General features: G+C 43.5%; 13 protein-coding genes across 13 annotated transcripts; 7 read left to right on the plus strand and 6 right to left on the minus strand.

Moving 5' to 3' along the window:
- The first annotated feature begins 132 nt into the window (after positions 1–132).
- On the plus strand, positions 133–1,304 carry LOC6735189 (coiled-coil domain-containing protein 130 homolog). Its single transcript, XM_016168444.3, has one exon. It carries the CDS (start codon positions 308–310, stop codon positions 1,256–1,258), a length of 951 nt encoding a protein of 316 aa, XP_016028474.1. The 5' UTR covers positions 133–307; the 3' UTR covers positions 1,259–1,304.
- On the minus strand, positions 1,256–2,423 carry LOC6735190 (microtubule-associated protein RP/EB family member 1). The gene is made up of 2 exons (XM_002082128.4): positions 2,006–2,423; positions 1,256–1,945 (listed from the first exon to the last, which is right to left on the minus strand). The coding sequence occupies exons 1-2, from the start codon at positions 2,133–2,135 to the stop codon at positions 1,329–1,331; spliced, it is 747 nt and encodes a 248-aa protein (XP_002082164.1). The 5' UTR covers positions 2,136–2,423; the 3' UTR covers positions 1,256–1,328.
- Positions 2,424–2,680: 257 nt separating this feature from the next.
- On the minus strand, positions 2,681–4,357 carry LOC6735191 (juvenile hormone epoxide hydrolase 1). The gene is made up of 4 exons (XM_002082129.4): positions 4,100–4,357; positions 3,846–4,045; positions 3,581–3,791; positions 2,681–3,522 (listed from the first exon to the last, which is right to left on the minus strand). The coding sequence occupies exons 1-4, from the start codon at positions 4,307–4,309 to the stop codon at positions 2,719–2,721; spliced, it is 1,425 nt and encodes a 474-aa protein (XP_002082165.1). The 5' UTR covers positions 4,310–4,357; the 3' UTR covers positions 2,681–2,718.
- A 652-nt stretch (positions 4,358–5,009) lies between these two features.
- On the minus strand, positions 5,010–7,165 carry LOC6735192 (juvenile hormone epoxide hydrolase 1). Its single transcript, XM_002082130.4, has 4 exons — positions 6,878–7,165; positions 6,452–6,651; positions 6,129–6,336; positions 5,010–5,936 (listed from the first exon to the last, which is right to left on the minus strand). Exons 1-4 carry the CDS (start codon positions 7,073–7,075, stop codon positions 5,151–5,153), a joined length of 1,392 nt encoding a protein of 463 aa, XP_002082166.1. The 5' UTR covers positions 7,076–7,165; the 3' UTR covers positions 5,010–5,150.
- Positions 7,166–7,999: 834 nt separating this feature from the next.
- Positions 8,000–9,716, minus strand: LOC6735193 (juvenile hormone epoxide hydrolase 1). Its single transcript, XM_002082131.4, has 3 exons — positions 9,145–9,716; positions 8,880–9,084; positions 8,000–8,823 (listed from the first exon to the last, which is right to left on the minus strand). The coding sequence occupies exons 1-3, from the start codon at positions 9,543–9,545 to the stop codon at positions 8,023–8,025; spliced, it is 1,407 nt and encodes a 468-aa protein (XP_002082167.2). The 5' UTR covers positions 9,546–9,716; the 3' UTR covers positions 8,000–8,022.
- A 659-nt stretch (positions 9,717–10,375) lies between these two features.
- LOC27208297 (small ubiquitin-related modifier) lies at positions 10,376–10,828 on the plus strand. Its single transcript, XM_016183901.3, has one exon. The coding sequence runs from the start codon at positions 10,443–10,445 to the stop codon at positions 10,680–10,682; it is 240 nt and encodes a 79-aa protein (XP_016028475.1). The 5' UTR covers positions 10,376–10,442; the 3' UTR covers positions 10,683–10,828.
- A 596-nt stretch (positions 10,829–11,424) lies between these two features.
- Positions 11,425–12,191, plus strand: LOC27208842. Its single transcript, XM_016184396.3, has 4 exons — positions 11,425–11,647; positions 11,699–11,844; positions 11,899–11,980; positions 12,040–12,191. Exons 1-4 carry the CDS (start codon positions 11,545–11,547, stop codon positions 12,087–12,089), a joined length of 381 nt encoding a protein of 126 aa, XP_016028476.1. The 5' UTR covers positions 11,425–11,544; the 3' UTR covers positions 12,090–12,191.
- A 634-nt stretch (positions 12,192–12,825) lies between these two features.
- On the plus strand, positions 12,826–13,360 carry LOC120284486 (diptericin A; the record flags this gene model as incomplete). Its single annotated transcript, XM_039292896.2, has 1 exon — positions 12,826–13,360. A coding segment is annotated over one exon (399 nt), but the record flags the coding sequence as incomplete, so codon positions are not given.
- Positions 13,361–14,153: 793 nt separating this feature from the next.
- On the plus strand, positions 14,154–14,765 carry LOC6735195. Its single transcript, XM_016168446.3, has 2 exons — positions 14,154–14,311; positions 14,370–14,765. Exons 1-2 carry the CDS (start codon positions 14,195–14,197, stop codon positions 14,589–14,591), a joined length of 339 nt encoding a protein of 112 aa, XP_016028477.1. The 5' UTR covers positions 14,154–14,194; the 3' UTR covers positions 14,592–14,765.
- A 179-nt stretch (positions 14,766–14,944) lies between these two features.
- On the minus strand, positions 14,945–15,325 carry LOC27206980. Its single transcript, XM_016182745.2, has 2 exons — positions 15,216–15,325; positions 14,945–15,136 (listed from the first exon to the last, which is right to left on the minus strand). Exons 1-2 carry the CDS (start codon positions 15,267–15,269, stop codon positions 15,005–15,007), a joined length of 186 nt encoding a protein of 61 aa, XP_016028478.1. The 5' UTR covers positions 15,270–15,325; the 3' UTR covers positions 14,945–15,004.
- A 133-nt stretch (positions 15,326–15,458) lies between these two features.
- On the plus strand, positions 15,459–16,313 carry LOC6735194 (diptericin A). Its single transcript, XM_016168445.3, has 2 exons — positions 15,459–15,463; positions 15,766–16,313. Exons 1-2 carry the CDS (start codon positions 15,459–15,461, stop codon positions 16,175–16,177), a joined length of 417 nt encoding a protein of 138 aa, XP_016028479.1. The 3' UTR covers positions 16,178–16,313.
- Positions 16,314–17,418: 1,105 nt separating this feature from the next.
- On the plus strand, positions 17,419–17,934 carry LOC6735196 (diptericin A). Its single transcript, XM_002082134.4, has 2 exons — positions 17,419–17,575; positions 17,635–17,934. The coding sequence occupies exons 1-2, from the start codon at positions 17,459–17,461 to the stop codon at positions 17,878–17,880; spliced, it is 363 nt and encodes a 120-aa protein (XP_002082170.1). The 5' UTR covers positions 17,419–17,458; the 3' UTR covers positions 17,881–17,934.
- LOC27207184 lies at positions 17,886–18,224 on the minus strand. Its single transcript, XM_016182921.3, has 2 exons — positions 18,105–18,224; positions 17,886–18,046 (listed from the first exon to the last, which is right to left on the minus strand). Exons 1-2 carry the CDS (start codon positions 18,189–18,191, stop codon positions 17,960–17,962), a joined length of 174 nt encoding a protein of 57 aa, XP_016028480.1. The 5' UTR covers positions 18,192–18,224; the 3' UTR covers positions 17,886–17,959.
- Between the last annotated feature and the right edge of the window lie 7,601 nt (positions 18,225–25,825).

A 25,825-nucleotide genomic window follows, 5' to 3' on the forward strand; every position in this document is an offset into this window, starting at 1 on the left:
TTATCTATTTTATGTGGAAATAACTTTAGTAACAGTTGGCATTTAAGTAACAGGTAATATAGTAGGTCATATTTTTTTAGTATTGAATTTAGTATGGCCATTTTAGACAAGACTAGTTATGATTGTAAATTGATAAGCCATATGATATTCTGGCCATTTTTAGCTTTTTTCGCACCAGCGATAGTGTCATCACCAGCGGTCTGAAACAGCTGATTGGAAAAAAGGCAAAATTGTTTATTTACATTGACAGCAAAAGATTGAGCTTGTAATTAGTTTAAATATTCTAGTAATCCAATCCACCTAAAAAATGGGTGAACGCAAAGGACAAAACAAATACTATCCGCCCGACTATGATCCAAAGAAGGGCGGTCTCAACAAGTTCCAGGGCACCCACGCCCTGCGGGAACGGGCCCGCAAGATTCACCTGGGAATCATCATCATCCGCTTTGAGATGCCCTACAATATCTGGTGCGATGGATGCAAGAATCACATAGGCATGGGCGTGCGCTACAATGCGGAGAAGACAAAGGTGGGCATGTACTACACTACGCCGGTTTTTAAGTTCCGGATGAAGTGCCACTTATGCGACAACCATTTCGAGATCCAGACGGATCCCGGCAATTTGGACTATGTTATACTTTCGGGGGCTAGACGGCAGGAGAACCGCTGGGATCCCTTGCAGAACGAGCAAGTTGTACCGGAAACTAAGGAGGTACAAAAGCGTCTCTTCGACGATGCCATGTACAAGTTGGAGCATCAAGCCAAGGATGCCAAGGCAGGGGCAGATGCCAGGCCCGTGCTCCAGAAACTAGTGGAACGCAACATGAGCGTATGGGATGACAGCTATATGGCCAATAGTCGCCTACGCGCCGAATTTCGCCAGCAGAAGAAAGAGATCAATGGTCAGCAGGAGTTGGATCGACAGTTGTTGGCCAAGAGCAGCTTGGACATTGCTCTTCTTCCCGAGAGTACACAGGATCGGGAAATGGCAGCCCTGATGAAGCTGCAGACGAAGTCAGCTCTGGAACGGGAATCCGAGCAGCGGTTGGAGCTGCTTATGCGTCCAGCGCTTCCCGGAGCAACAGTCACCACATTTGGTGGACTCAAGCGACAAAAGGCTCTGAATACCCAGCTCCAAGTACAGGATCTGGGCATACGGCGTAGAAAGTTGGACGAGACTACATCTTCAGCCCCGAACGAAAAATTCCTGAGCTTAGTGGGGGATTACTCCTCATCAGACAATGATTCAAATGGCTGATTTTATAATGCTTTGTTTATAAATAATTAAATGATTGTAAAAAACAGACTGTGTACAAATGAAAAGAGCCCTAATATAATCCGTCATTGGGATCCGCGGGTTCGGCGCCTTCATCACCATTATCCTCATTAACCTCGACGGGTTCCTCGTTGATTTCACCATCTATCGTTTTGTAGAGCACCGCTTGAATGCGTTTGCACAACTCAACTAGCTGGTTGTTATTGATCATGTCGTTGACCAGATCCTCGACCAGGCGCAGTTTGTTGTAGATCTGATTGCTGGCCTCCATGATGTCCTCTCGCTTCAGGCTTAGGTTCTTCATTTCATCAATCAGCTCTTTGAGCGCATCATCATTGGCGTTGACTGGAGATCGCTCCTTGGCAAATTGACGCGGCTTGATGGGCTTGGCCACCGGCGCATTAGCCAGCGACTTAATGTTCTCCAAGCCCGGAGCCTGCGAGTCGAAGAACTTCTTGAACCACTGCAGGAACTCAAAGTTGTCCTGGAAGCGTCCCTTGATCAGTCGATCGATTGGCACTGTTTTGTCCAGCTTCAAGCGATTGAAGGCTTCCTGGAAAAGCCTAAGATTGTGTAGATACTCGTGCTCCAGTTTGGCGGTCATCTTGACGCGCTTTAGGTTAATGCAGTTGGGAAAGATCATCTCCATCATCTGGCAGTAAGCAGCACCTGGAGAAGACCATGGAACCTAGCAGCATTGTCAAATTTTATGCTCTTTATGGGTCTTACCTGAGCACAGCTCTTCGATCTTCTTGAAGTGACCTTGGACCATGTTGTTCACCCACTGGAGCATGTCGTGCCGGGACATATTCTCCGCATTCACGCTGGTTAGTGCCACAGTTAACTTTAAATCAGTCATTTTTTCGTGTTTCAGAAAATGTCACCCTTTTACTGTTACTCCTATTTTTTTTTTTTGGCGTTTCTCCAAGTTTAAGTTTCTTTGTCTTCGAAACTTTATGGCTAACTCCTTGATCGTGGTATAAATATTTGGTTTTATGAGCTTCTGGACCAGCCTGTATCTCACACAAATCCTTTATGCCAAATTTATAATTGCTTAATATTTCTATGTATTCTTGACCATCTGTGCGGCCACTTTAACTCCGATTCCCGATTGTAATTTTTCAGGATCAGGGATGGGAGGTAACTTCGCGCGTGTACCTGGCCCTAAAACCAGGTACCCTTTTTAGTATTTTGTGTTTGCTCAGGTACACTTTAAAAATACCGTTTAAGCTAAGAAATAAACCATGTTTCGGGATTATTCTTCTAAAAATTTAATCTATGCATTCTATTTTTAAACTAAATACAAATAATTTGATTAATATAAAAAATATGAATATCCATAGAATTGTATAACTTCTTCTACTACTATTTCTCTTTAAGTTATCGATACCAAATAGAAACCGATTTTTTTGAAAAACAATTAAGCCTTTATTGGAAGATATCTACAGAGTCTTAATTTTAAACTTACGTTCCACCGTTTTGACAAAGTCTATAAAGTCCTTGTATAGAACCTTTGGAACCTCCAGAGCGGCAAAGTGCCCGCCCTTTTTGTGGTAAGTGCTGTGCACTAGGTTCGGGTACTTATCCTTCAACTGGACATCCAGGAACTGCATAATGTCACTCTTGAAACGGGCACATCCAGTTGGCACTCGCGTGGGAACCCGCTCCAGGTGCAGGTCGCGCTGTGCTTGGGCATACTGCTCTGCATAGAGACGCTGGGAGGTTGTGATTGAGTTGGTCAGGTAGTAGATCATTAGGTTGTCCAGCAGGGCATCCATCTTGTAGCGCTTCGTGAGTCCTCCATCTGGCAGAGATCGGTAGCTTGGATTCGTCCACGTGGAGAACTTCTCCAGGATGTAGGCGGCCAGACCCACTGGGTTATCGGTGAGGGCGGCTCCGATTGTGTCCGGCTTGGTAGCCTGGATGTGGAAGTAGCCACTCTCCTCCATTAGGTACCTCAGCTCATTGGACTTGGGAAAGAAGAAATCTTCAAAGCCAGAGGGCACAAACAAACTGGGCAAAAACTCGGCCACTAAACCCTTAGCCAGCGACTTGGGACTCAAATTGTTGCACATGTTCGAGTGGTAGCCCAGCACGTTCTCCGGATACAAGGTGGCAATGTTGCTGCCAATGATGCTGCCCCAGTCTCCACCCTGGATAAAGAATTTGTCGTATCCCAAACGCAGCATAAGATTCCTCATCATCACCGCCACTTGAGCGGGACCCAGACCCTTTCTGGAGGTGCCCTGCAGGATAAGAGATAGATAAGCCTATGATACACCACGTAGATTGGACAAAACGCACCTGTGACCAGCCATAACCAGGTAAACTGGGAACAACCACGTTGAAGATGTACTTGTTGTTCTTGTCCAGGTTGGTCTGATGCAGCAAATGGATGAAATCGTAGAACTCCCGCACCGATCCCGGCCATCCGTGGAGCAGCAACACCGGATAGTGTTTCTTACCCACTTTGTTGTCATCATAAACCATCAGGTGGAGGAAGTGTGTGCGTAGCCTAAAAACCCATCGTTACTATCTGTGGATATGATAAGTGGGCACCTTATCTTACCCCTGAATATCGGTTGTGAAGTGGTTGAACTGCCAAAGGAACACTTCGCGTTCGCGCCAACGCGGCAGGTAGTCATCGCGCCAGTACTCCACGACCTCCCTGAGGTAATCCGTATTGAATCCGTACTCAAAAGCCACGCCCTCGAGCGGAGGCGTAAGGCGGAGGGTGCGATTGAGACGCTCTTTCAGATCAGCAATGGTCTGTAAATGATATGTGTGAATATATAATATATAATATTATATATACCCACTCACCTTATCCGGATAACTAAGCCTATTGCCTATCACCTCCGAACTGTTCTGCAAATAGGCCTCGTAATCCTTGGGCTGCGCCTCATCGCCCCACCACTCCTGGGGATCCAACTTTGGTGCGGGCAAGTCCGCCCATAGCTGGGTCACATTCCTATAGACCAACCCACCGGCAACCGCCAGTATCAAGACCAGAATTTTAACAGTGACACCCATCTGTTCCTATCAACGATTCCACTCAGACTGCCTCGGATTGCAGCTACGATTCCGCTGATTCTACCATATCATCGTGGGCACAGCTCTCGTTTTCGACGCTCATGATGATAAGCGACTTTGAGTGACCACCCTACGCCGATCAGTTGGGGCTTATCGCGGGCTTACTTTGGACTCGACTCCACTGAGACGGAGTAGCGGCTTTCCACATCGGGGATGACTCGAATGAATCGGCTTGTTTGTTTATTTATTCAACAAAGCTTCCATGCCGGTTTTTTGTTTGAAGCTTTTTCGGGGAAAGACCGGAGGGGTTTGTTGTATGTATGTACTATATGCATAAAGAATTAGACCCGCGAATTATTTATGTATTTTGCGACGCAGCTGGGCTTCCAGATTGGGTAAAAAATACCCCTTACTTTCGAAATACACTGGGGTAGACTAAACATGTGTGAGATCTTTGTAGCCAAGTAAAACTTGATGTTCATTTAGCTTAATATCACTCTATTGCCATTTAGTTAAGTAATAATCCAACATATTATATGATTCCTTATAAAGGGTACACCAATGTCGACTATATCCCATGGGCATAAGTTACGTAACATCGTTCCGAGCTTAGATATATCATATATGTGTACTTACGAAAACAAACACACACTGCCCTTTTGCTCGCCACTCGTGTATTCCAAACAAAAAACTCTTCAACTTTCGGTTTTCAAAGCAGATAAGGCAAATACAATCACCAAGTCGATTTGATTTAATTTTCGCAACAAACATTACCGATTCTTTCAAGAATCACGATGAAAATGTACAATGGACTCCTATAACTAATGATAAACAAATTCTTTTAGGAGAAATTAGCTTTCTGGACAAAAGACACAAAGTCGTCGTACAGCTGCTGGGGCAGCTCAAAAGCCGGGAAGTGACCTCCATCCCGGTGGTGGCTACTGTGCACCAGATTGGGGAACTTGTTGGCCAAAACCGAGTCGGAGACATGTGTGATCTCGTGGGCGAAACGGGTGCAGCCAGCCTTGGCCTTGATGGGCAAGGAGTCCACGGCCAGAGCAAACTGCGAGGCAACCATTGATTCGGAATACAGACGCATGGAGGTAGTAATGGAGTTGGTCACGTAATAGATCATCACATTGTCCAAAAGCTGATCGTAGGTGAATCTCTTGGTCAGACCGCCGTCAGGGAGCGATCTAAATGCCGTATTCGTCCACGTTGAGAACTTCTCCAGAATATAGCTAGCCAGACCAGTTGGATTGTCGATCAAAGCATTGCCGATGGTGTCTGGCTTGGAGGCCTGAATGTGGGCATAGCCCATCTCCTCCATTATGGTGCTGAACAAGTGACCGAGTCCCTTGTAGAAGTCCGCATACTCGCTGTCCACAAACCAGCTGGGGAAGAAGGAGGCCAACACCATCTTCAACTGACCCATAGGGCTGTTGTTTCCGCACATATTGGAATGATAGCCCAGCACGTTCTCCGGGAAAAGTGAGGCTACATTGGATCCGATTATGGAACCCCAATCGCCACCCTGCACCAGGAACTTATTGAATCCCACTCGGAGCATTAGGTTGCGCATCACCACCGCCACTTGGGCCACACCGAATCCAGTTTTTGAAGAGCCCTGAAGTTAGAGGAATATAAAATTAGTAATTTTTCAATTTGTAATTTGGGGAAGGGTGACTTATAGCTTGTCTACCTAAGTGCTATATATTAATGTCAGAGTAAGCGATAAGTTTTATAGCTTATGGCCTTTGGAGAATATAGCCTAACTTGGTTAGCAATTTCTTGTTGCCCATTTGGAAACAAATCTAACCTGAGACCATCCGTAGCCGGGCAGACTGGGAGCAATAACCTCGAAGACGTAGTCGCTCTTGTCACTGGGCGTGGTCAGGAGAGGGATGAAGTCGTAGAATTCGCGGACCGTTCCCGGCCATCCGTGCATCAGAAGCAGAGGCAGAACCTTCTTGGGCTTCTGGCCTTTCACCTGGCTCGGCTTGGCATGAATAAAGTGAATTTTTAAACTGCAAAAAAAATGGAAAAACATTTGCGGTTAACTTTTCAGGTTAATGTGCAAAAGCAGGCCACTAATTTAGCGTGGAACACTTTGGATTTCCATAAGTACTGCCGCGCACTCACCCCTGAATCTCCGTTTGGTAGTGATCCAGCTTCTTGAGATACTGCTCCCGTTCGCTCCACTTGGGCAGATATGTATCGCGCCAGTATTTCACCACCTTGGCCAGTTCGTTGGCATTGAACCCGTATTGGAAGCCCACACCCTCCAGTGGCGCCTGCGCTTTCAAAGGACGACTCAGCTGACCGATAAGATCCTCAATAACCTTTGGTAAGAAGTGATGAAGGATTAATAGAAAAAAGGTCAAATATAAGTTTAAATAGTATAAATTTGTACAAATTATTATAAATTCCGTATAATTAATGATACTTGCATACCAGCATGATTTGAAATATTTGCACTTACTATACATACATACGTTTAATTTCATATCATACTGATTTGATTATTTGCATTTATATATGTACATATATATATGTATATTGATTTACCTCTGGCTTTACGCTGATGTCGAAGGGTAGGATGGCCTTGTTCTCCCGATAAGGTTCCTTCAAAGTTGGACCCCAGTAGGCGTTGTTGTCCAGATCGGGTCTCTTGCCGGGCGCCGAAAGATCACGATAGTTCTTATAGCCAACGGCCACCAGGATGGTCAGAGCTCCGACCAGGATCCGTGCCCAGATGTTCGCCATGGTGTGTCTATACTATATTCTATATATATTTTATATATACAGATTGCAAACTGCGCAACTGCTCGCTTACGATCGTCGAGCACAAATGATTTGTAAAGCGCAAGCTACCGGCAAACAAAAGCTTTTTGTCGGCTTGTGGATTTCAAGTGGATCGCATTCTACACTGCAATGCAATGCGAGCATGATTGGGCAAATAATTTGAGAATTTCGGCGAGCTTTTAGCAACAAATTGACGAAGAGCAATTTTTGTACTTAAGGCTTACATTTAGTTTAGGAAGATGATCAAGCAGTTCCATTTATCACTAGGTCAATCCACGAACGTAGACTGAACAAGAAACGATTCATGCTGAGAACTAAATTGTTAAATTAAGTAATTGCCAACACGCGGAACCCTTATATACATACATACAATCGATAGTATTTATTTACAATTAGTTATTAACCATACCTATTATTTATATTTATTAGTTTTTCAATGAAATGTAATCCGACAAAATACTGAGTTACATTTAAGCCCAGATACCCTATTCGATTTATAGAACTTTCGTTTTGGTAGGCAGTGTATATAGATAATATTTATTAAAAAATATATAACCACTTGCCACTAACAGTTCTTATCGACTGATATTCTGAAGATTGTTAAATTTTGCTGAATGAAAATTAAGTACTATAAAGCGAAAAATCATCATATTTTTTGTACCATATAATCCTATTAACATTTTGACCCTCAGCCACTGCAGTCTAATTAAAGAAGATTTTGTCTTACGCCCTGTTAACTAATATGTAACCACGTTATGGTGGTACTGAGGTGGTCCCAATCACCTTACTGCCAACTGCACTTAAAATATGTGACCTCCTGTCGGGTTGCTAATTTAAAAGCTATCTCATGTGCCTCCCGATACCCAAGCCAAAGTACAAAATCCGTTTGGTAATTATACTAAAACAGTTTATTTCCTCTTCTCACCGTGCAGGCCAATCTTTCCCACAAAGGCGGTGAAGTCATTGAACAACATGGCCGGCATCTCCAGGGCGGCAAAGTGGCTGCCCTGCTGGAAGTACATCGAGTGGGTCAGGTTGGGGAACTTGTCCCTGAGCTGCCAGTCAGTCACCGAGGCCAGATCGAACCGGAAGCGGGCACAGCCCATGGGAACCGGGGACTGCACACGATCCAGCTGGAGATCCCTGTACGCCTTGGACACGTTCTCCAGGTAGAAACGAGCCGCCGTCGTGGCCGAGTTGGTCAGGTAGTAGACCATCAGGTTGTCCAGCACAGCCTCCAAGCCGAAGACAGTAACTATGGCGCCAAAGTCCTGCTGCAGGCCGGGATTCGTGCAGGTCTGGAACTTCTCGAGGATATAGGAGGCCAAGCCGACGGGACTGGAGGTCAGAGCCGCTCCAATTGTATCCGGCTTGGTGGCCTGGATGTGGAAGTAACCGCTCTCCTGCAACAGATCCAGCCATTTGTCCCACACGGGGAAATGATGATCCACAAAGAATCTGGAGGGCAGGTACTTCTCCGGGAAGAAGCTGCCGTAGATTCCCTTTAGAATGGCCAGTGGCGAGTGCAGAACGCACATGTTCGAGTGGTAACCGATCACGTTCTCTGGATACAAGGTGGCCAGGTTGCTGCCAATGATGCTGCCCCAATCTCCGCCTTGGATGAAGAACTTCTTGTGGCCCAGACGCAGCATCAGGTTACGCATCACAGTGGCCATTTCAGCGGCATTAAATCCGGGACGCGTGGCAGCCTAATGTTATAATTATAATTATTAAAATTTAGAAATGATAAACAAATAACACTCACATCGGACCATCCGTAGCCCACCAGGGAAGGTGCCACGACCTCAAAGGCGTAATCCGTGATGTTTGAGTGCTTGGTGAGCATGGGTATAAAGTCGAAGAACTCGCGCACCGATCCTGGCCAGCCGTGGAGCAGGAGCAGAGGATACACGTGTTTCTTTTCCTTAGCCTCCTCCGATACCTTCTCGTGAATATAGTGAATATTCAAGCTGCGGGTGTATTACATTTTTAGCATGGCATTCATATGAAAAAAAAGCACTTGTACCCACCCCTGAATTTCGGTCTTGTACTGCTTGAACGAGTTGAACAGCTCCTGGCGCTCATCCCACTTGGTCAGGTAGTTGTCCCGCCAGTAGTCCACAAACTGCTGCAGCGCGTAGGTATTGAATCCGTACTCAAAGGCGATCCCGTCTAGCGGTTCGGTGAGTCTCAGCGTGCGGTTGAGTTCCTTTCGCAGATCATCGATCTCGGATTGCGGCACCTGCAGTTTGAACTCGTAGATCTTGTTGTCGGGCACAAAGTCCTTAACATCGCCAGGACCCCAGTACGTGTCATCCTTGAACTCCGGCTTGGGCAGCGGCTTGGTCAGATCCGTGAATACCACGTAGCCATAGCCCACGAAGGCACCAAACAGGGCCACAATCAGACCAAACACTATCAGGCACTTCATTCTGGCCACAGGCGCAATTAGCTCCTCCACTCGTTATGAATTTAAATGAGCCACCTCGTAGCTCCCAGAAGAGATAATGGCTTGTGATTCCGAACCCGAATCCGGAACAAAGACGACCGTGCACCCAGAAAGCCGCTGAAGAACTGACTGCCAACGCATATACTCATTCCCCGATTTGTCTCGCAAAGCTCTATCGAAATTCGCTGTCGCCGTTATAGTATATGTATGTTCGTATAATATTTATAAATTCGTTTAGATAGCGCTGGCTATCGTGCACCGTGGTTCACAATATGCTCTGTCACCTTGATCTTTGCTCCATATGTTCGGTTATAATGGTCGTCTGCTCGCAGTTCAAAGGTTTGGGACGACTCGTTTGTTACTTAGTTGAAATAAATATGTAATTTAGTTAAGTACAAATATATTTAAATGTCGTTAAAGCTTATTACTTTATAATATATAACTATATAACTTCCTAGTAAATATAAACTATATTTTTAACGCCTTTGCTAATTTATTATTATATTTCTAGCATTTTCTAAATGACTCAACCCCAAGGTGCACTGCGGTTAGTCCGCCTGGTACTGAGTTACTTTCCCGCGTCTGCACCTTGAATAGCCCATTGATTTCCGAGCGAGATAGGGTGACCCATACATAAGTACCATATGAGACAAGTGCGATGGTGACTTGGGAATAGTCCCAGCTACTTATAGGCCACCATTATCTTATCAACTTATTTATTGGTAAGCGCTCCGCCGGCAACTGATCATAAATCTCAGCCCTTCTGCCACTGATGATGTGGCTGCAAAAAATGAATGAAATGAAGTCGGCCGATCAGAAGGCCACGTGGCACCTATCACACTATCTAAATACAGTCCTAGTAATTATATTTTACATCTAATGGCCAATCAAAGCAAAACCATTTGGCTTCTATCCTCAAATCTACCCAAACTGCGGTGTCATGTGAGAACGGATCAACCGTTGGCCGCACTTCTTAGGCAAAAATATGCAAAGGCATTTGGAGTTGCTACTGAGACTCTGATCCTGGCCTTTGATGGGGAGAAAATCCAGGAGGAGGATACATTTGACTCCTTGGCCATGGAGGATAATGACATCATCGATGTTGTAGATGAATGTTAGTGCTCGAAGACCATGAAGCCAAGTTAATAGAGTGGGAGTGAACTACTAGGGGTCAGCAGGCGACATATTGTACACTGAAAATATTGAATAAAAATTGTAAAATAGAAATATACACATAGCTTTGGTAATATATTGTCTAAATATTACACATTTCTATTTCTGGGTGCATCAAGGGACGGGGATAATTCGCATAAATTGTAAGGGCACCAATAATGCTGTCGACATGCAACTATATCAAAAGGACTCAAGGGGCAAGGAGACTCGAAAAAACCACAAAAGTGCCGCCAAACATGCAAGACATCCAAAAGGGGGCGTGGCTGGTACGCCGTGGCAAAAACAATGATGGGAAACGTAATTCGAGCGAAATTAACGCAATTACCGTGCCGCAGTCAAAGGACTCAAATTCACTTCCTTTCGATGCACTGCAGCTGAAAAACATACAAAAAAATAAGACTAAAGTTTGTTCGCGTGCCGCAAAAAACAAATCGCATTGATACTTGGAAGCGTGTCAAAGCTGCCACCTCCGGGGGAAATGGAGAGGTTCCTATTCCGGACCCGAATCGCGGACCATTAATGCCGGCTCCGTAGGGCTAATTCCCATTTTATTGAGTGCTCCAGTTACGGCCAAAGTTTGGCACCAACGCTGCCATTGGCAACCGCCTCGCCCTCGAAGAGGGGGCGTGGTCTTAATGGTCGCAATTAGTTTTTCATCCAGCTGACACGCACTTGTCGTAAAAGTCCATTGAACCTGACGCTAAATTGATTTCCCCTTGGGGGCGGGCCTGGAAAAGTTATTCAGCATGTTTTACCTGCTAAAAAAATATATATATATGTATATGCTAAACAAAATCGTAGGTAAACTATGCCAGATCGATCAAATCAGCGTTGGTTTGTCATCGCAACACTGGCTTCGTGGAACTTAATGAGTGGTTTCGGTTTCTACGCCTACATTCTGGATTGCTATGGTCAGTTAGTACTCGATTTGTCAGCCATTTAATGTTTATATTTTCCCTCAGTAAATTATCCACCTGATCACCAGAGAAGGCAGTTCAAATATCACACTTTTGCCGGAACAATTGACAAAGATATAGTTATGGGAATCACTGTCGTTATGCTAAGTCAGATAGTATCTTCGATTTTACTCTGCTTTGCATTAGATGAGGTAAAGTTGTAGTATATGAAAACCTGGCAGTATAATATTTAGATGTCATTTTAGAAGAAAAGAACATGTCTTATTTACGGAATTTTCATTAGCTTGGCTTTTCCGTGTGCGTGTCTCCCAGTTTGGCCATTAGCTGGTAAGTTTTTAAAATTTTCAAAAATCTTTGCCGTGGCAACTAATAATGCTTTCCAACAGTAACACATGTCAGTCTTGTTTTGGTAGCGCTGAGTTATTACTTTGAGTAATTTAAAAAAAATTGTAAAAAAATTGATGTTTACTGCAAACTATTTATTTTGGTCCCAGTCCTATAAAAAATATTATTTTCTGCCTGAAAGAAGGCTATAAAAATGTGTTTGCAATTTCAATCTTTTAAAAATGGGGATTATGGATATTGATATAGAATACATTTATAATGTAGAAACATACAATTTAATAAAAAAATAAAAAGTCTTGGTGTCTCTTGGTCTCTTGGTGGAATATACAAAATTACCGATTAAATTAAGCAGCAGTAGTCATACAATAGAGTGGCCAATATTTTCATTAATATCGATTGTAACAACATTACTCTCCGCTGCCTCGGCACTCGACTGCTGATGGGAAACTGTTTTTACGTTTGCTCAACCTCTGCTTTTAATCAATTATCACTTATTAAATATTTATTTTTTTTTATTAAATTATTTATTTTTAATTATTAAATATTTATTATTGTTAATAATAAGCTGGGAGGACGGGATATTGTTCTTTAAGATACACATTAAATAACTTCATAGAATAAAAGGTTACATATTTTATCATTTAATAACTATTTAACCTTTGTTTGTCAAATGAATATAAGATGTTAGTCATCGTTTAAGAAAGATCCCCTGGGGTGGTATGTGTTTTTGCACCGGGGATTCCTTTTTTATAACCAGCAATCTTATTATCAGACAATAACCGCCGTGGGTGTACTTTCTGAGTAGATAAGGTAGATCGGGGATTCCTTTTGAAAATCGGCCTATAAAAGAGCATCAAAACTGCAGCAAAGGTATCAGTCAGCATATTCCAGTTCTTCCATTGAGATTAGTTCAGTTCACCATTGCCTTCGCCTTACTTTGCTGCGCAATCGACGCTACTTTGATATATCCGATGCCCGACGACAAGACCATGAAGCCCACTCCACCACCGCAGTACCCACTCAATCTTCAGGGAGGCGGCGGTGGCCAGAGAGGCGATGGTTTTGGCTTTGGAGTCCAGGGACACCAGAAGGTGTGGACCAGCGACAACGGACGCCACGAGATTGGACTAAATGGAGGATATGGCCAGCACTTGGGAGGACCATATGGCAACTCAGAACCTAGGTGGAAAGTGGGAAGCACCTACACCTACAGATTTCCGAATTAATAAGCTTCATAAATATTTTTTGTAAAAAACTTTACCAAATATTATCTCGATTGTAATCCGAGTCTAGCTTTTATAAAGACCATACCCACTTTGTATATTCAGGTAATTGCAAAATATATAACCGAATACAACGATATGCATACCTGACCATAATTTCACTATCTCATTTGCCATCTATGTCCTTGGCGTTGTTTCTTTACCCCGGAACATTGAGGCAGACTTCTAGAGACAGAGGCTGGTGCCAAAGCTTTTCACATTATTAATTCGAGCTAAGAATGGCCAAATTGAATTGACCTTGTAAAATGATGAATCGATTTGGGAAACTGAATTTTGCTTGCGGCTGCGGAACCTGTAAGGTAAATTTGCTTGGCTTTTTCTTGGGAGGAAATCAGATTTTGGCGAAAATAACATGAGATATTTTTACTAATAGGAAACACGAAGTTGGAGTTGATTAAAAACAGAATATATGATAAATTAAAATTTATTATATGGATAAAAACTCAGGTCACCAGAAAGAAAGTACGTGGTAAAATGATAACACAAAGATTTGCATCTTAACTAGATTGCATAAAAGAAATATAACTCCTCTTCTAATTATCTTATTAATTAGAAAGAATTAATATTACCCTAAGAATCTGAAATACAATTAGTAGTAGTATATTATTAGTAGTATATTATTTTCACAGCTGCCACACATGAATGGATCCCAATCCAAGTACGAGTACCTCTACATTCATTGTTTCAAAATGGGAAATTCACTTTGTCATCTGCCTCTGTTTGTGGAGCCTACACGTATTTTCTTATCAACGAGATGTGGAGATCCACTGGTGAACCACGGCACCGTCGTCTTAACATGGATTCCCAATTGGGAAATTTCATCTGCGAGTAGTGATAAGACACAGATCCGAGCTATATAAGAGCTCAGTTCCACTCTAGTCGCAATCAGTTGACAAAGCCTAATCAAATCAAAATGCATTTCACCTCTAGTCTTCTGTTCATTGGACTGGCTTGTGCCTTCTCGAGTGCCTGGGCTTATCCCTATCCTGATCCCCGAGAGATTGTGAATGTGCAGCCTGAGCCCCTGGCAGTAAGCTATTACGTAACTTTTTACTTGGAGCACAGTTTAATGGAGTTTTATTTTCTAGTATGCTCCCAATTTTGATGTGCCCTTGCACAGAGTGCGTCGGAAGATCCATTTGACTAGCGATGGCGGTGATGGCCTATGGTCGGCATATTATATAAGCCCGGATGGACGTCGCGTTCGGGTGAGCCGAAGCAGACCCAGTGGCCCTAAGCTCCTTCAGTGGGGAGCCGGTAGAGTGAAGCAACATTTCACCGAGAGAAGCTGCATCCCACTTATTTCATAGCCCGATTTGAAACGCCTTTGCCCCGGTTCTCAAACTAGCTGATTAGAGCCCGATAAGGCCGACACTAAAAGAAGGCTATCAAAATGTGTTTGCACGTTCATTCTTTTAAAAATTGGGATTATTTGTATTGATATGGAATATATTTATAATGTAGAAACATACAATTTAATACAAAAATAAAAAGTCTTAATTTTATATAAAGCCAGATATGACTAACAATTGGTGGAATATATAATATTACCGATTAAATTAAGCAGCAGTGGTCATACAAGAGTAAGATATTTTTCTACAGGCCCAAAAGTATATTATAATGTTGGTTATACCAAGTAACTTAACTGATAAGAGCTGGGTTCTTTTTATAATATATTTAACAAAGAATGCAATGTATAGTATTTTAAAAAATCGTAAGAAACTTAAAATGTTGCTTCAAGATCCTGGTCATCATTGCCCCAGGGAAATTCCTTCTTTTCCGGTGGGCCTTCACCCCTCGAACCGATTTCAAGCTCTATATAATCGGCAGATGACTGAGCTGTGACGTGTCCCAGCTGGAAAGTAAATATGCATATATTTGTTTTATGTTTTTTTTTTTGAATTCATTGTATATTTTTCCTTTACTGCACTCACCCAACAGACCAAAAAAACGGCCAATATTTTCATTAATATCGATTGTAACAACATTTCTCTCCGCTGCCTCGGCACTCGACTGCTGATGGGAAACTGTTTTTGCGTTTGCTCAACCTCTGCTTTTAATCAATTATCACTTATTAAATATTTATTATGGGTTTTTTGTTTTCCTGAATACAAACAACACTCTTTATCTGTCGCCGCGGAGAGGTTTTAAAATTAATCCGTGGAACTGGGAAAAGGATGAAGTTTCGTTTCATTTCGAAGGGAAATCATTAATGTTTTAATTGTTAATAATAAGCTGTTAGGACGGGATATTGTTCTTTAAGATACACATTAAATAACTTCATAGAATAAAAGGTTACTTATTATATCATTTAATAATTATTTAACCTTTGTTTGTCAAATGAATATAAGATGTTAGTCATCGTTTAAGAAAGATCCCCTGGGGTGGTATGTGTTTTTGCACCGGGGATTCCTTTTTTATAACCAGCAATCTTATTATCAGACAATAACCGCCGTGGGTGTACTTTCTGAGTAGATAAGGTAGATCGGGGATTCCTTTTGAAAATCGGCCTATAAAAGAGCATCAAAACTGCAGCAAAGGTATCAGTCAGCATATTCCAGTTCTTCCATTGAGATTAGTTCAGTTCACCATTGCCTTCGCCTTACTTTGCTGCGCAATCGACGCTACTTTGATATATCCGATGCCCGACGACAAGACCATGAAGCCCACTCCACCACCGCAGTACCCACTCAATCTTCAGGGAGGCGGCGGTGGCCAGAGAGGCGATGGTTTTGGCTTTGGAGTCCAGGGACACCAGAAGGTGTGGACCAGCGACAACGGACGCCACGAGATTGGACTAAATGGAGGATATGGCCAGCACTTGGGAGGACCATATGGCAACTCAGAACCTAGGTGGAAAGTGGGAAGCACCTACACCTACAGATTTCCGAATTAATAAGCTTCATAAATATTTTTTGTAAAAAACTTTACCAAATATTATCTCGATTGTAATCCGAGTCTAGCTTTTATAAAGACCATACCCACTTTGTATATTCAGATAATTGCAAAATATATAACCGAATACAACGATATGCATACCTGACCATAATTTCACTATCTCAAATGCCATCAATGTCCTTGGCGTTGTTTGTTTACCCCGGAACATTGAGGCAGACTTCTAGAGACAGAGGCTGGTGGGTCACAGATGATCTTGCAGTTTAGCTAATTGTTGATACATCTTGTTTGGCCAACTCCGTTGGGTAATAACAAATTACGATGACAGGCGGTCTTAATGAAACCTGCCAAGACAAAATGTTTTTTGCTAATTGGATTTATTGCGTAAACTGTCGAGAGAACCTTCGATGGAAATTTATCATGCCGCCGTCGCATCATCCGCATCATCCAACATCCGCAGCCTAACCCCAAGATTAAAATATTACGCCATCCCCAACGAAAGCGAATAAGATTCACTCGAGTATTTGAAAAATGATTCGTGCAGAGGCTGTGTTCTAAACTCTTTTACAACCAAATTTGGGGATTACCAAAGCTTTTCACATCATTAATTCGAGCTAAGAATGGCCAAATTGAGTTGACCTTGTAAAATGATGAATCGATTTGGGAAACTGAATTCTGCTTGGGGCTGCGGAACCTGTAAGGTAATTTTGCTTGGCTTTTTCTTGGGAGGAAATCAAATTTTGGCGAAAGTAACATGAGGTACACTAATAGGAAACACGAAGTTGGAGTTGATTAAAAACAGAATATATGATAAATGAAAATTTATTATATGGATAAAAACTCAGGTCACCAGAAAGAAAGTACGTGGTAAAATGATAACACAAAGATTTGCATTTTAATTGTTCTAATTATCTTATTAATTAGAAAGAATTAATATTACCCTAAGAATCTGAAATACAATTAGTAGTAGTATATTATTAGTAGTATATTATTTTCACAGCTGCCACACATGAATGGATCCCAATCCAAATACGAGTACCTCTACATTCATTGTTTCTACTTGGGATTCACTTTGTCATCTGCCTCTGTTTGTGGAGCCTACACGTATTTTCTTATCAACGAGATGTGGGGATCCACTGGTGAACCACTGCACCGTCGTCTTAACAGTGATTCCCAATTGGGGAATCTCATCTGCGAGTAGTGATAAGACACAGATCCGAGCTATATAAGAGCTCAGTTCGACTCTAGCCGCATTCAATTGACAAAGCCTAATCAAATCAAAATGCATTTCACCTCTAGTCTTCTGTTCATTGGACTGGCTTGTGCCTTCTCGAGTGCCTGGGCTTATCCCTATCCTGATCCCCGAGAGATTGTGAATGTGCAGCCTGAGCCCCTGGCAGTAAGCTATTACGTAACTTTTAACTTGGAGCAACAGTTTAATGGAGTTTTATTTTCTAGTATGCTCCCAATTTTGAAGTGCCCCTGCACAGAGTGCGTCGCCAGTTCCAATTGAATGGCGGTGGCGGTGGAAGCCCAAGACAGGGATTCGATCTGAGCCTCAATGGACGTGCTCCCGTTTGGCAGAGCCCAAATGGACGCCACTCCTTCGATGCCACGGGATCGTATGCCCAGCACCTTGGTGGACCCTATGGCAACAGTCGCCCTCAGTGGGGAGCCGGTGGAGTGTACACCTTTAGGTTCTAGAGCACTTCTGCAGCTACATCATATTTATTAAATAAAATAAATTTATTACAATTACAAGTCACTTTTTTTTTACAAGTATTTAGTTCCAGGTATTGTCCCAGGGTGATGATCCCTTATCAGTTTGATTGTAGGCAAATATAGTGGGATCTGGCTGAGGCATGAAAAACTATAGGGAGAAATACAAAAATGTAACAAATAAAGCAAGCCCTAAAGTCAAAACTGACCTCGTCGTCCAAGTTTCCAAACCCACCGCCCACAGAACGCCCTTGGATGAGGCCAATTAGGTGGAGAATAAACCAGAGAAGCAACATTTCACCGGGAGAAGCTGCGTCCGACTGAATTCATAGCCCGATTTGAAACGCCTTTGGCCCCCGTTCTCAAACAATTCTCAACCAGCTGATAAGAGCCCGATAAGGCCGACACTACCGAATGTCTGGATGTGTGTCAAGAGCTCGTGGCCAGACAAAAGACCATAGCCCCTGGAACGGAGACCAGGTCAAAGCTAGAGCCAAAGCCAATGCCCAACCCAGCTGAACTGTATTAAATTTTTTTTTTTTTGGGGGGAACGTGCAACTGGCAGCCAAATTTGGCACGTTTTCTGTTGAAATCGAAAAGAAGCCAAAACAAAAGCAGCACAACAGAGCCCGAAAATAATGGAAAAGCAAAACAAATTTAAATGTTAGAAGCGACTCAACAATGAAGGTCAGGCTATGATGACTTTTTTCCTGCCCCCATCCTCACAGCAAAAAAAAAGAGAAAAACTACCGAAACAGAAATTTGGTTGCGCTTTGCCACTGCTTCGTTTTTGAGTCCAACTCGCCGTCTTGGGTTAACTGGCCAAGCTCCTTTTTGATAGCTTCAATTGCGGAGCAATTTTTCTTTTCATGCCCTGCATTATGCATACCCTTTACAATTCAGAGCTCAAAAAACTGGGGCAAGAGCTGGCTTCAAATTGAAATAATACGAACTTGAAATGCCATTTATAAACTGAGTAAATAGCTATAGAAAGCAAAATCATATGCTCTTTTTTATTTATTTTCCCTACCTGCCATTTTTTTTTCTTAAAGAGTATTTGGAGCCTCAGTGCGCCGAAAACTGAACCCATCGCGGATGCACTTTCCACCTCTGGTTTCCACGTCATTTTCATATGGAGAGTGCTCCAATTCAATGGAAGAGCTATTTTCTAAATCAATGCGCAAATTGTCAAAGTCAAAAGCGGTAGAATTTCTTTTGTTTAGCTTCGCTCTGTTTTCCTTTGCATTTTCGTCTGACATGGGGGGAAAATTGGCTCGTTCGGAAAATTGATGGAAAAGGGTGGGAGGGGGAGGTATCGGGGAAGATCTAAAGTGGGTGGATTGTTTTCCAAATTGCACATGTGGCAGTCAACTCATTTGTCAAGTGGCAAATCAGTTTAGGCCAGGACAGTAACACACAGCCAAAGACCGAGTTAGAGTCGGCCGATAAAATCAACTTTGCATTTTCCATGTACCTCTAGTTGACGGTGAGGTTTCCCCGTCGCCGTTTTTGATCGTGACGATCGACGGCATTTCCCACGCAAAACTTGCCTTTTGGTACCGAAAGGCAACTAAATTGTTTGACACACTCAACACTCGGCACTCCGGCTCTTGTCTTTGATTGTATCGGAAACCGAACAAACATTGCTAAATTTATGCTCTCCATAGGAAAAGTTTCCAATTAGAAAGTTGCCAAGGGTGGCGGATGATAGGCGGCGAAATTCATCTCCCACTAATGGCTTTTTAATGAAGCCACCGAAGAACACCAAAGAACCAAAGAAGTTCCCTTCCTCTCAGCGCGACTAAGTTACTCAAACTAAGCGTATTAATTATGACTGACAACGTCTGCTTGCCGGCCAAAGAAATGGCCAAGCGAAAAGTGCAAGAGTTAGCAGGTGCCACACAGACTTGGCTTGGCTTTTCGCATTTGCATCTGACATTTGCCAAGATGCGCCGACCTGCAACTGCAGCTCCTGCGCTCCACCGCACCGATTCGTCCACCCCACTCGCGATAGTCAAAAAGCGGGATCGCGGCATTTTGGCCTGCTTACTGCATTTGGCCAAAATGTCTATAGTTCAATTGCTGATATTTTGGCTAGACACACGACGAAACACGTGACCTATGCAATGGAGCAGCGCCAGCAGCCGATGAAACATCGCCGAAGAGCGTGAGCCACTCGCGATGGTTGCGTGACACGAAATAAGGTACCGAATCGGGGTCATAAATTTGCTATAACATGGAAATCTTTTTTTTTTTTTTTTTTTTTTTTTTTTTTTTTAACAAAATTAAATATAGTATACAATACTAAACCTAATTAAATTTAATGAGTACTAGCTACGGGGGCCTTCGACTCGAGACTTATGGGTTAATTGCTTTATATAATAAACTTAGCTTTTTGGACAAATTTGTAAATTTTTGAGATATTTTCACAGGATGGGATACTTAAACAATTCGAGAGACTATGTGTACCAAATAAGTGAGATCTAATTGAGTGCAATTGACTGCAGGCGTTGAGAATATGGTCAACGGTGAGCTCGTCCCCGCATAGTTGGCATGTTGGTCGCGCCGATCTCATCAGTAAGTGTTGATGTGTGGATTGGGTGTGCCCGATGCGTAGACGGATGAAGGTCGCGCATTCCCGTTTATGTACGTTCGTTGGTGGCTTGAACATGATGCAATTCGGATTGATAGACTGGTACCTGTGCATGAAGAGTGCCCATTCGGAGAGTTTCTTTTCTTTGAGGTATAACTTGATTCGACTTTTTAGGTCCTTGGAGTTAAACGGAGTGAACAGGATTGATGGTGTAAGCCTCATCTCTTGGGCGGCTTTGTCAGCAAGTTCATTCCCAACATGGAAATCTTAATTTATGTAATGTCTAATACTTATGATTAAGGTTCTGACTTATCTTGCTTACTTACTTGAGTTATAGGAGAGCTTTTGGAAGCCACACGCTGCCATCTCTAAAGATCAGCGAGGTTTGTGATGGGCAACAGTTTAATAAATTGTTCGACTTAGATTTAAAATAAATCGACATCAAAAGGTGCACAAATCTTTGGCTGCAGAATACTTATGCCTTTTATCTCACCTAATGAAGGTTGACTCTTGTGGTTGTTGCTGGTTGCAGGCAGCAATTGCAGTTGTCATGCAAATTGGACTCACGTTTTGCGCATTAAGCAACCGTCAATTGTTTCAACGAATGCAATGATTGAGTTCTTGGCACCTGGCCAAGCCTCCAAGCCACCATGGCCCTAAGCCCCTCAAACTGAACAGGCTTTTTTTTTTATTAGGCATGAAAGCCCGCATGTGTTGCATGGGGAGTGCTTGGCTAATTGGAGTCCAGCAAGCAGCAAGCCGCAACTGCAACAATGTACCGACCGGCAACATTGACCAGCAGGAAGAGACAGGGAATGATGCCTCAACTTCATCTCGATCTTAACAGTAAAAATGAAGACAAAAATATTTACCGTAACGCATTAAGAGAACAAGAACAAAAGTTACTGATGCTGCTGATGTTGCTAGTGCTGCTGCTGCAAGTTGCCAGTTGCTGTTGCAGTTGCAGTTGCTATCAGTATCAATAGTAATTTGAGGCGGTTTATTTGGGGGAGGAGAAATAGTGTCGTAGGTCAGGCGGCAGCAGCAGTTTAAGCCGACTGCAATTTGTGGCCTGCGAGCAGCAGCAGCAGAAGCAGCAACAGCCGCAGCAGCAGCAACTGCAGCAGCAACAGCAACTGCAGCAGAGGCAACTTCAGCAGCAACACAGCAACGAGCAACTGCAATGACGATTTGTGGCCAATTATTTCAAATATTGTATTGAAATTGTAGGCCAGTGTGAGTGTGTGCTTGTATCTGTGTGTGGTTATCTCTCGATTGGCATCTGCAGCAGGCCCAATACTAGAATCCATCCTTCCCCCTCGACAACCAACTCCACTCTCTCCATAGCCAATTTCCCCAATCTCACGTAGCCCGTTCGAGTGTGTCACAAGTGACCACTGCAAGTCCAGCCAGTCCAAGTGGTTGCCAATCGATGGCAAGTCCCAGAAGCTGCCGTCCAACTCTCGGCTAAGGTCGCAGACTCCGTGCGGTTCCCACAACCTGACGCATCTTTGTCATGTGTCCGATTAATCACCACTCTTAGCCTCAGCTTCACTTGCAGAACGACTCGGCCTGGCCGGCTCAACTTGGCCAACAATGGGTCACGTCAACTGGCAACTGGCAGCAGCAACAGCACGCGTTGGCTGACCTTTGTTGCAGCAGCAACAGCAACAGCAGCAGCAGCATCAACCCATCAGCAACAGCAAAAGCTGCAGCACTTATCTGACATTCATACGTTAATTTTAGCTTGTTGCATCAGTCAGATTGTCGGTGTCATTCTCTCACATTTACACTGCTCAGCAAAAATGTGGCACTTGAATGAAAATGTACTAGCTCTGCCTTTCACTAGTGTTATTAACTCATTAATAACAATAGATCAATTAAAGGATACAACTGGCTTGTTTATTGTTTATTGATTAATTTATGATCTATGGGTTGTTAAGAAAAATATTTACGAATAATAAAGTTCATGTAACAGATTTATATCTCATCATTCCCAGAACAATAATCCCACTTTATGGGCAGATATGCTGACAGTACGTAAAGTAACTGCTGCCTAGTGTGGATTTGTAATCATGCATTTAAAATTCAGCAGCACGATCGAAAAAAAAAAAAAAACAATCGGCAAACTGCTAACAACCAACAAAGAAGCCCAAGAATGCAATGCAACGGCAATTGGCTGGTCTTGGCCAAGGCAAAAACTTATTAATACCTTATTAGACAAGGGTCGTAGTCGCCGGCAATCCGTCTCCATGGAATATCAATGAGAACGGCACCAGCGGCAACGAGCGCGGTGGCATTTCCGCTTGGCCACCAACTAGTCCCATGGTGGCACCATGGGCGACAAACCAACGGTGACCGATCAATTCGCGTTTCGGTTTTTGGCTTGTGCAGCACACAGTTGCAGTTGCAGTCACAGGAAATGCAATCATAAATCGCCCATGATGACGATGACCGTGGCTAAGTCTCCCTTTCCCGTTCCTTTGGCTTCCTCCCTCGGACGTCGGCCGATGTTTATGTTCATGGCTGGGCAATTAGCCTGGCCGAGATCTGGGCTCAACCAGGAAACGATTCTCGCCACTCTATGCGTAGGGTATCCCACTTTTTTTTTGCAAATGGAAATTTTAAGTGCTGTCGAGGAAGAAGGTTGATCTTCAGAAACACAGTCTACTTAAAAACGTTTAGTAGGCGGAATAAATGGTACTTTCATATAGCATGGGAGTCATTAGGACTAGCTTACCTTGATCTCCCGTAATACCTCAATAATTCAATGGCATTATCCTTTGGACGAACTGAAGTATAGGGTATAAGCGCTCCAGACTGTTTCCAGCTGCTTTCCATACTGTTCCTTGGACCAGACACTTGTCAGATTGCATGTTCAATTCTAATAATATAATCCACAGCTGCGGCCTTTACTTTGCACTGCTTCGGAAATATTTGCGTGCCTGGGCATTGTCTAAATGCTTTGGTGGGTTGGGGGGATCCCCTCCATTTTCCAACCCACTTTGTGGGGTTTTCTTTTTTCATCGCAGGGTGTCTGCATTACAACATCATTAGAATTTGATTTGCGTTTCCTTGGGATGCGGCTGTTGCTGCCCCTTCGCCTTGGCCTTCGCTGCTAACGTGGCATTAAAGCCCATTTAGCTGTCGTGTGGCAATTATTGATCAACAAGGTGCCACAATCGGCCATGGCCAAGTACTTGCCTCTTTGCCTGTTAATTCTGCGTGGTCTTCTTGGCCATTCAGCCAGCCGGGCATTTGCATAAAGCCGTTTAACCGTTTTGCCAGCTAAAAGCAATTTTATGCCCCCATGCTGCCACGCCCCCCTGCGCCCCTGCGCACCGCTTGAATCCCTGAAACCGCACTTAACACGCTTCATTTGACCAAACTGCTGACTGTCGACGGCCGCTTTCGCTCAACGCTCCATGTCCATGGCCGCAAGCGTTTAAATATTTATGTCTTGTGTATTTAAGTTAATCACATCCGAATGATGAGCTTCAACTACTGTGCTGTGGTATCTTTTTCTCGGAGGCTGCCGTGGCACTCTAATGATTTGCATGGCCAGCTGAAGAAGAAGGAAGACACTCGGAGCCTGAAACACTCGGAAAAATAGGACTGACAACAGCTTTAATGTCTTTTAAATTGATTTTCTGGTACGATATTTGTTAAAGAACTATTATCTTCAATTTAGGTTCAACATTTATATCCTTGTGCTATTTTTACTCGAATGTATTATCGGATTAAAACTATTTCAGGCTTACAACTTTGTAACCAAACGTTAATAACTCATAAAGGTAATTTCAAGAACCGCTGTGTGCAGTTTACTATGAGGCGTCGCGAAATGTGGATAGAACTTCTGGTTCCGCCACAGGTGTCACTTGTTTGCATCTCTTATTGAGTCGTTAACATTCCTGTCTTTTCCCGTTTTTTTCCTCTCCCCCTTTTCGGGATATTTTAATTATTTAGTGCTGGTAACCGAAGAAAAAATAAAATAAACTAACAAAGACAATATACCAACAAATTCCCTCACATTAAGCGGTGGAGATACAACAAATTACCCCGAAAATGGCCACACGAAATGCGCCAAACAAGGTGAGGTGAGACACACACGCCGAGTGCGACCTGTACAGTGAGGCAATGCGGAGGTAATGCGGAGGAAAAGGAAGCTGGCTACCCATCAGTTCCCATAAACATGTCCCATTCCAATTTGCTTGTTCGCTGTTTGCGTTGCCGCGACTGTTTTAGCATTTCATTAATTTATGTTTATTGTTAACACACACACACTCGCCAGAAGAGAGACCATTGCCAATTGGCCTGGCTGACTATTTTTGGAATTTCTTCCAGGGGTCTGGGACAGATTAGGCTCTGCCAATTTGGTGTGAAGTTTTGCATTTGCTCCTTTGGCGGCTCAAGTCGGCGACTAACGGCAGCTGGCAGAGCATCAATCAATGCAGCCGCGAATGCAGTTGCAGTTGCAGTTGCATCCACTTCCAAGTCCACAACCACCAGCTCGTGGGAGGGAAGTCCCGAGATCCCGACATCCCGAAGTCCCAGCGAGCGGTGGGCTGCCAACTGACCTTGCAATAAGGAAGTGACATTCGTCACTGTCTCAACCAAAAGCCGCAGCGGAAAAGTGCACTGGAAAAAAATAATTGCCCTAATGGAGTAGCAGATTTTAAGCAAGAAATTAACTATACATTGTATATTGTATGCTGCTTAGTTTAGCCCTATTCCATCTATACATTTTGGCCAGAACACCATAGCCTATCGTGCAAATTTTCCCCATACCACTTATGCTGTGCAATTAGTCTGGAGTTGGCTCAAACCCACCACCCCCCCTTGCCCTGCCCTGCCGTTCGAGCTCCATTTGGCCCCAACTGCTGGCCTCTAATGAGCGCAGCCTCCGCGTCTGGCTTACATCTTTTAATTTATTTATTTTTAATATGCTGCACACTGCAGTCGGCCGTTTGCCTCGCCGCCGTCCGCCAAATTTTACAACTCAATAAATTGGCAACGCAAAGGCTTTTCTATCTCCGAGCTCCAATCATATGTTGGCAGTATGGTGTGCGCGCAATTATTGTTCTAACGGCATTTCAAAGCAATTTAGTGCCGCCTTTTTGGGTGGGCAGCAGTCCAATGACCGCGGTCCAAACTGCATTGTCTGTCCCTCGCGAAGCCGCCTCCTTCCATATACACAGATACTATATAGAAGCTCGCAACTTCTGATCCAAACTCCAATTTGAGGCTCTCAGTCTGCGTGCGCCGCCAGCGAAATAGAAAAAACAAGAGAGAGCGTCGTTGTCGAGTGTCACGACTATCATATTACCTATACTCATA

Source organism: Drosophila simulans, chromosome 2R (genome assembly GCF_016746395.2).
Source record: "Drosophila simulans strain w501 chromosome 2R, Prin_Dsim_3.1, whole genome shotgun sequence".
NCBI lineage: Eukaryota > Metazoa > Arthropoda > Insecta > Diptera > Drosophilidae > Drosophila > Drosophila simulans.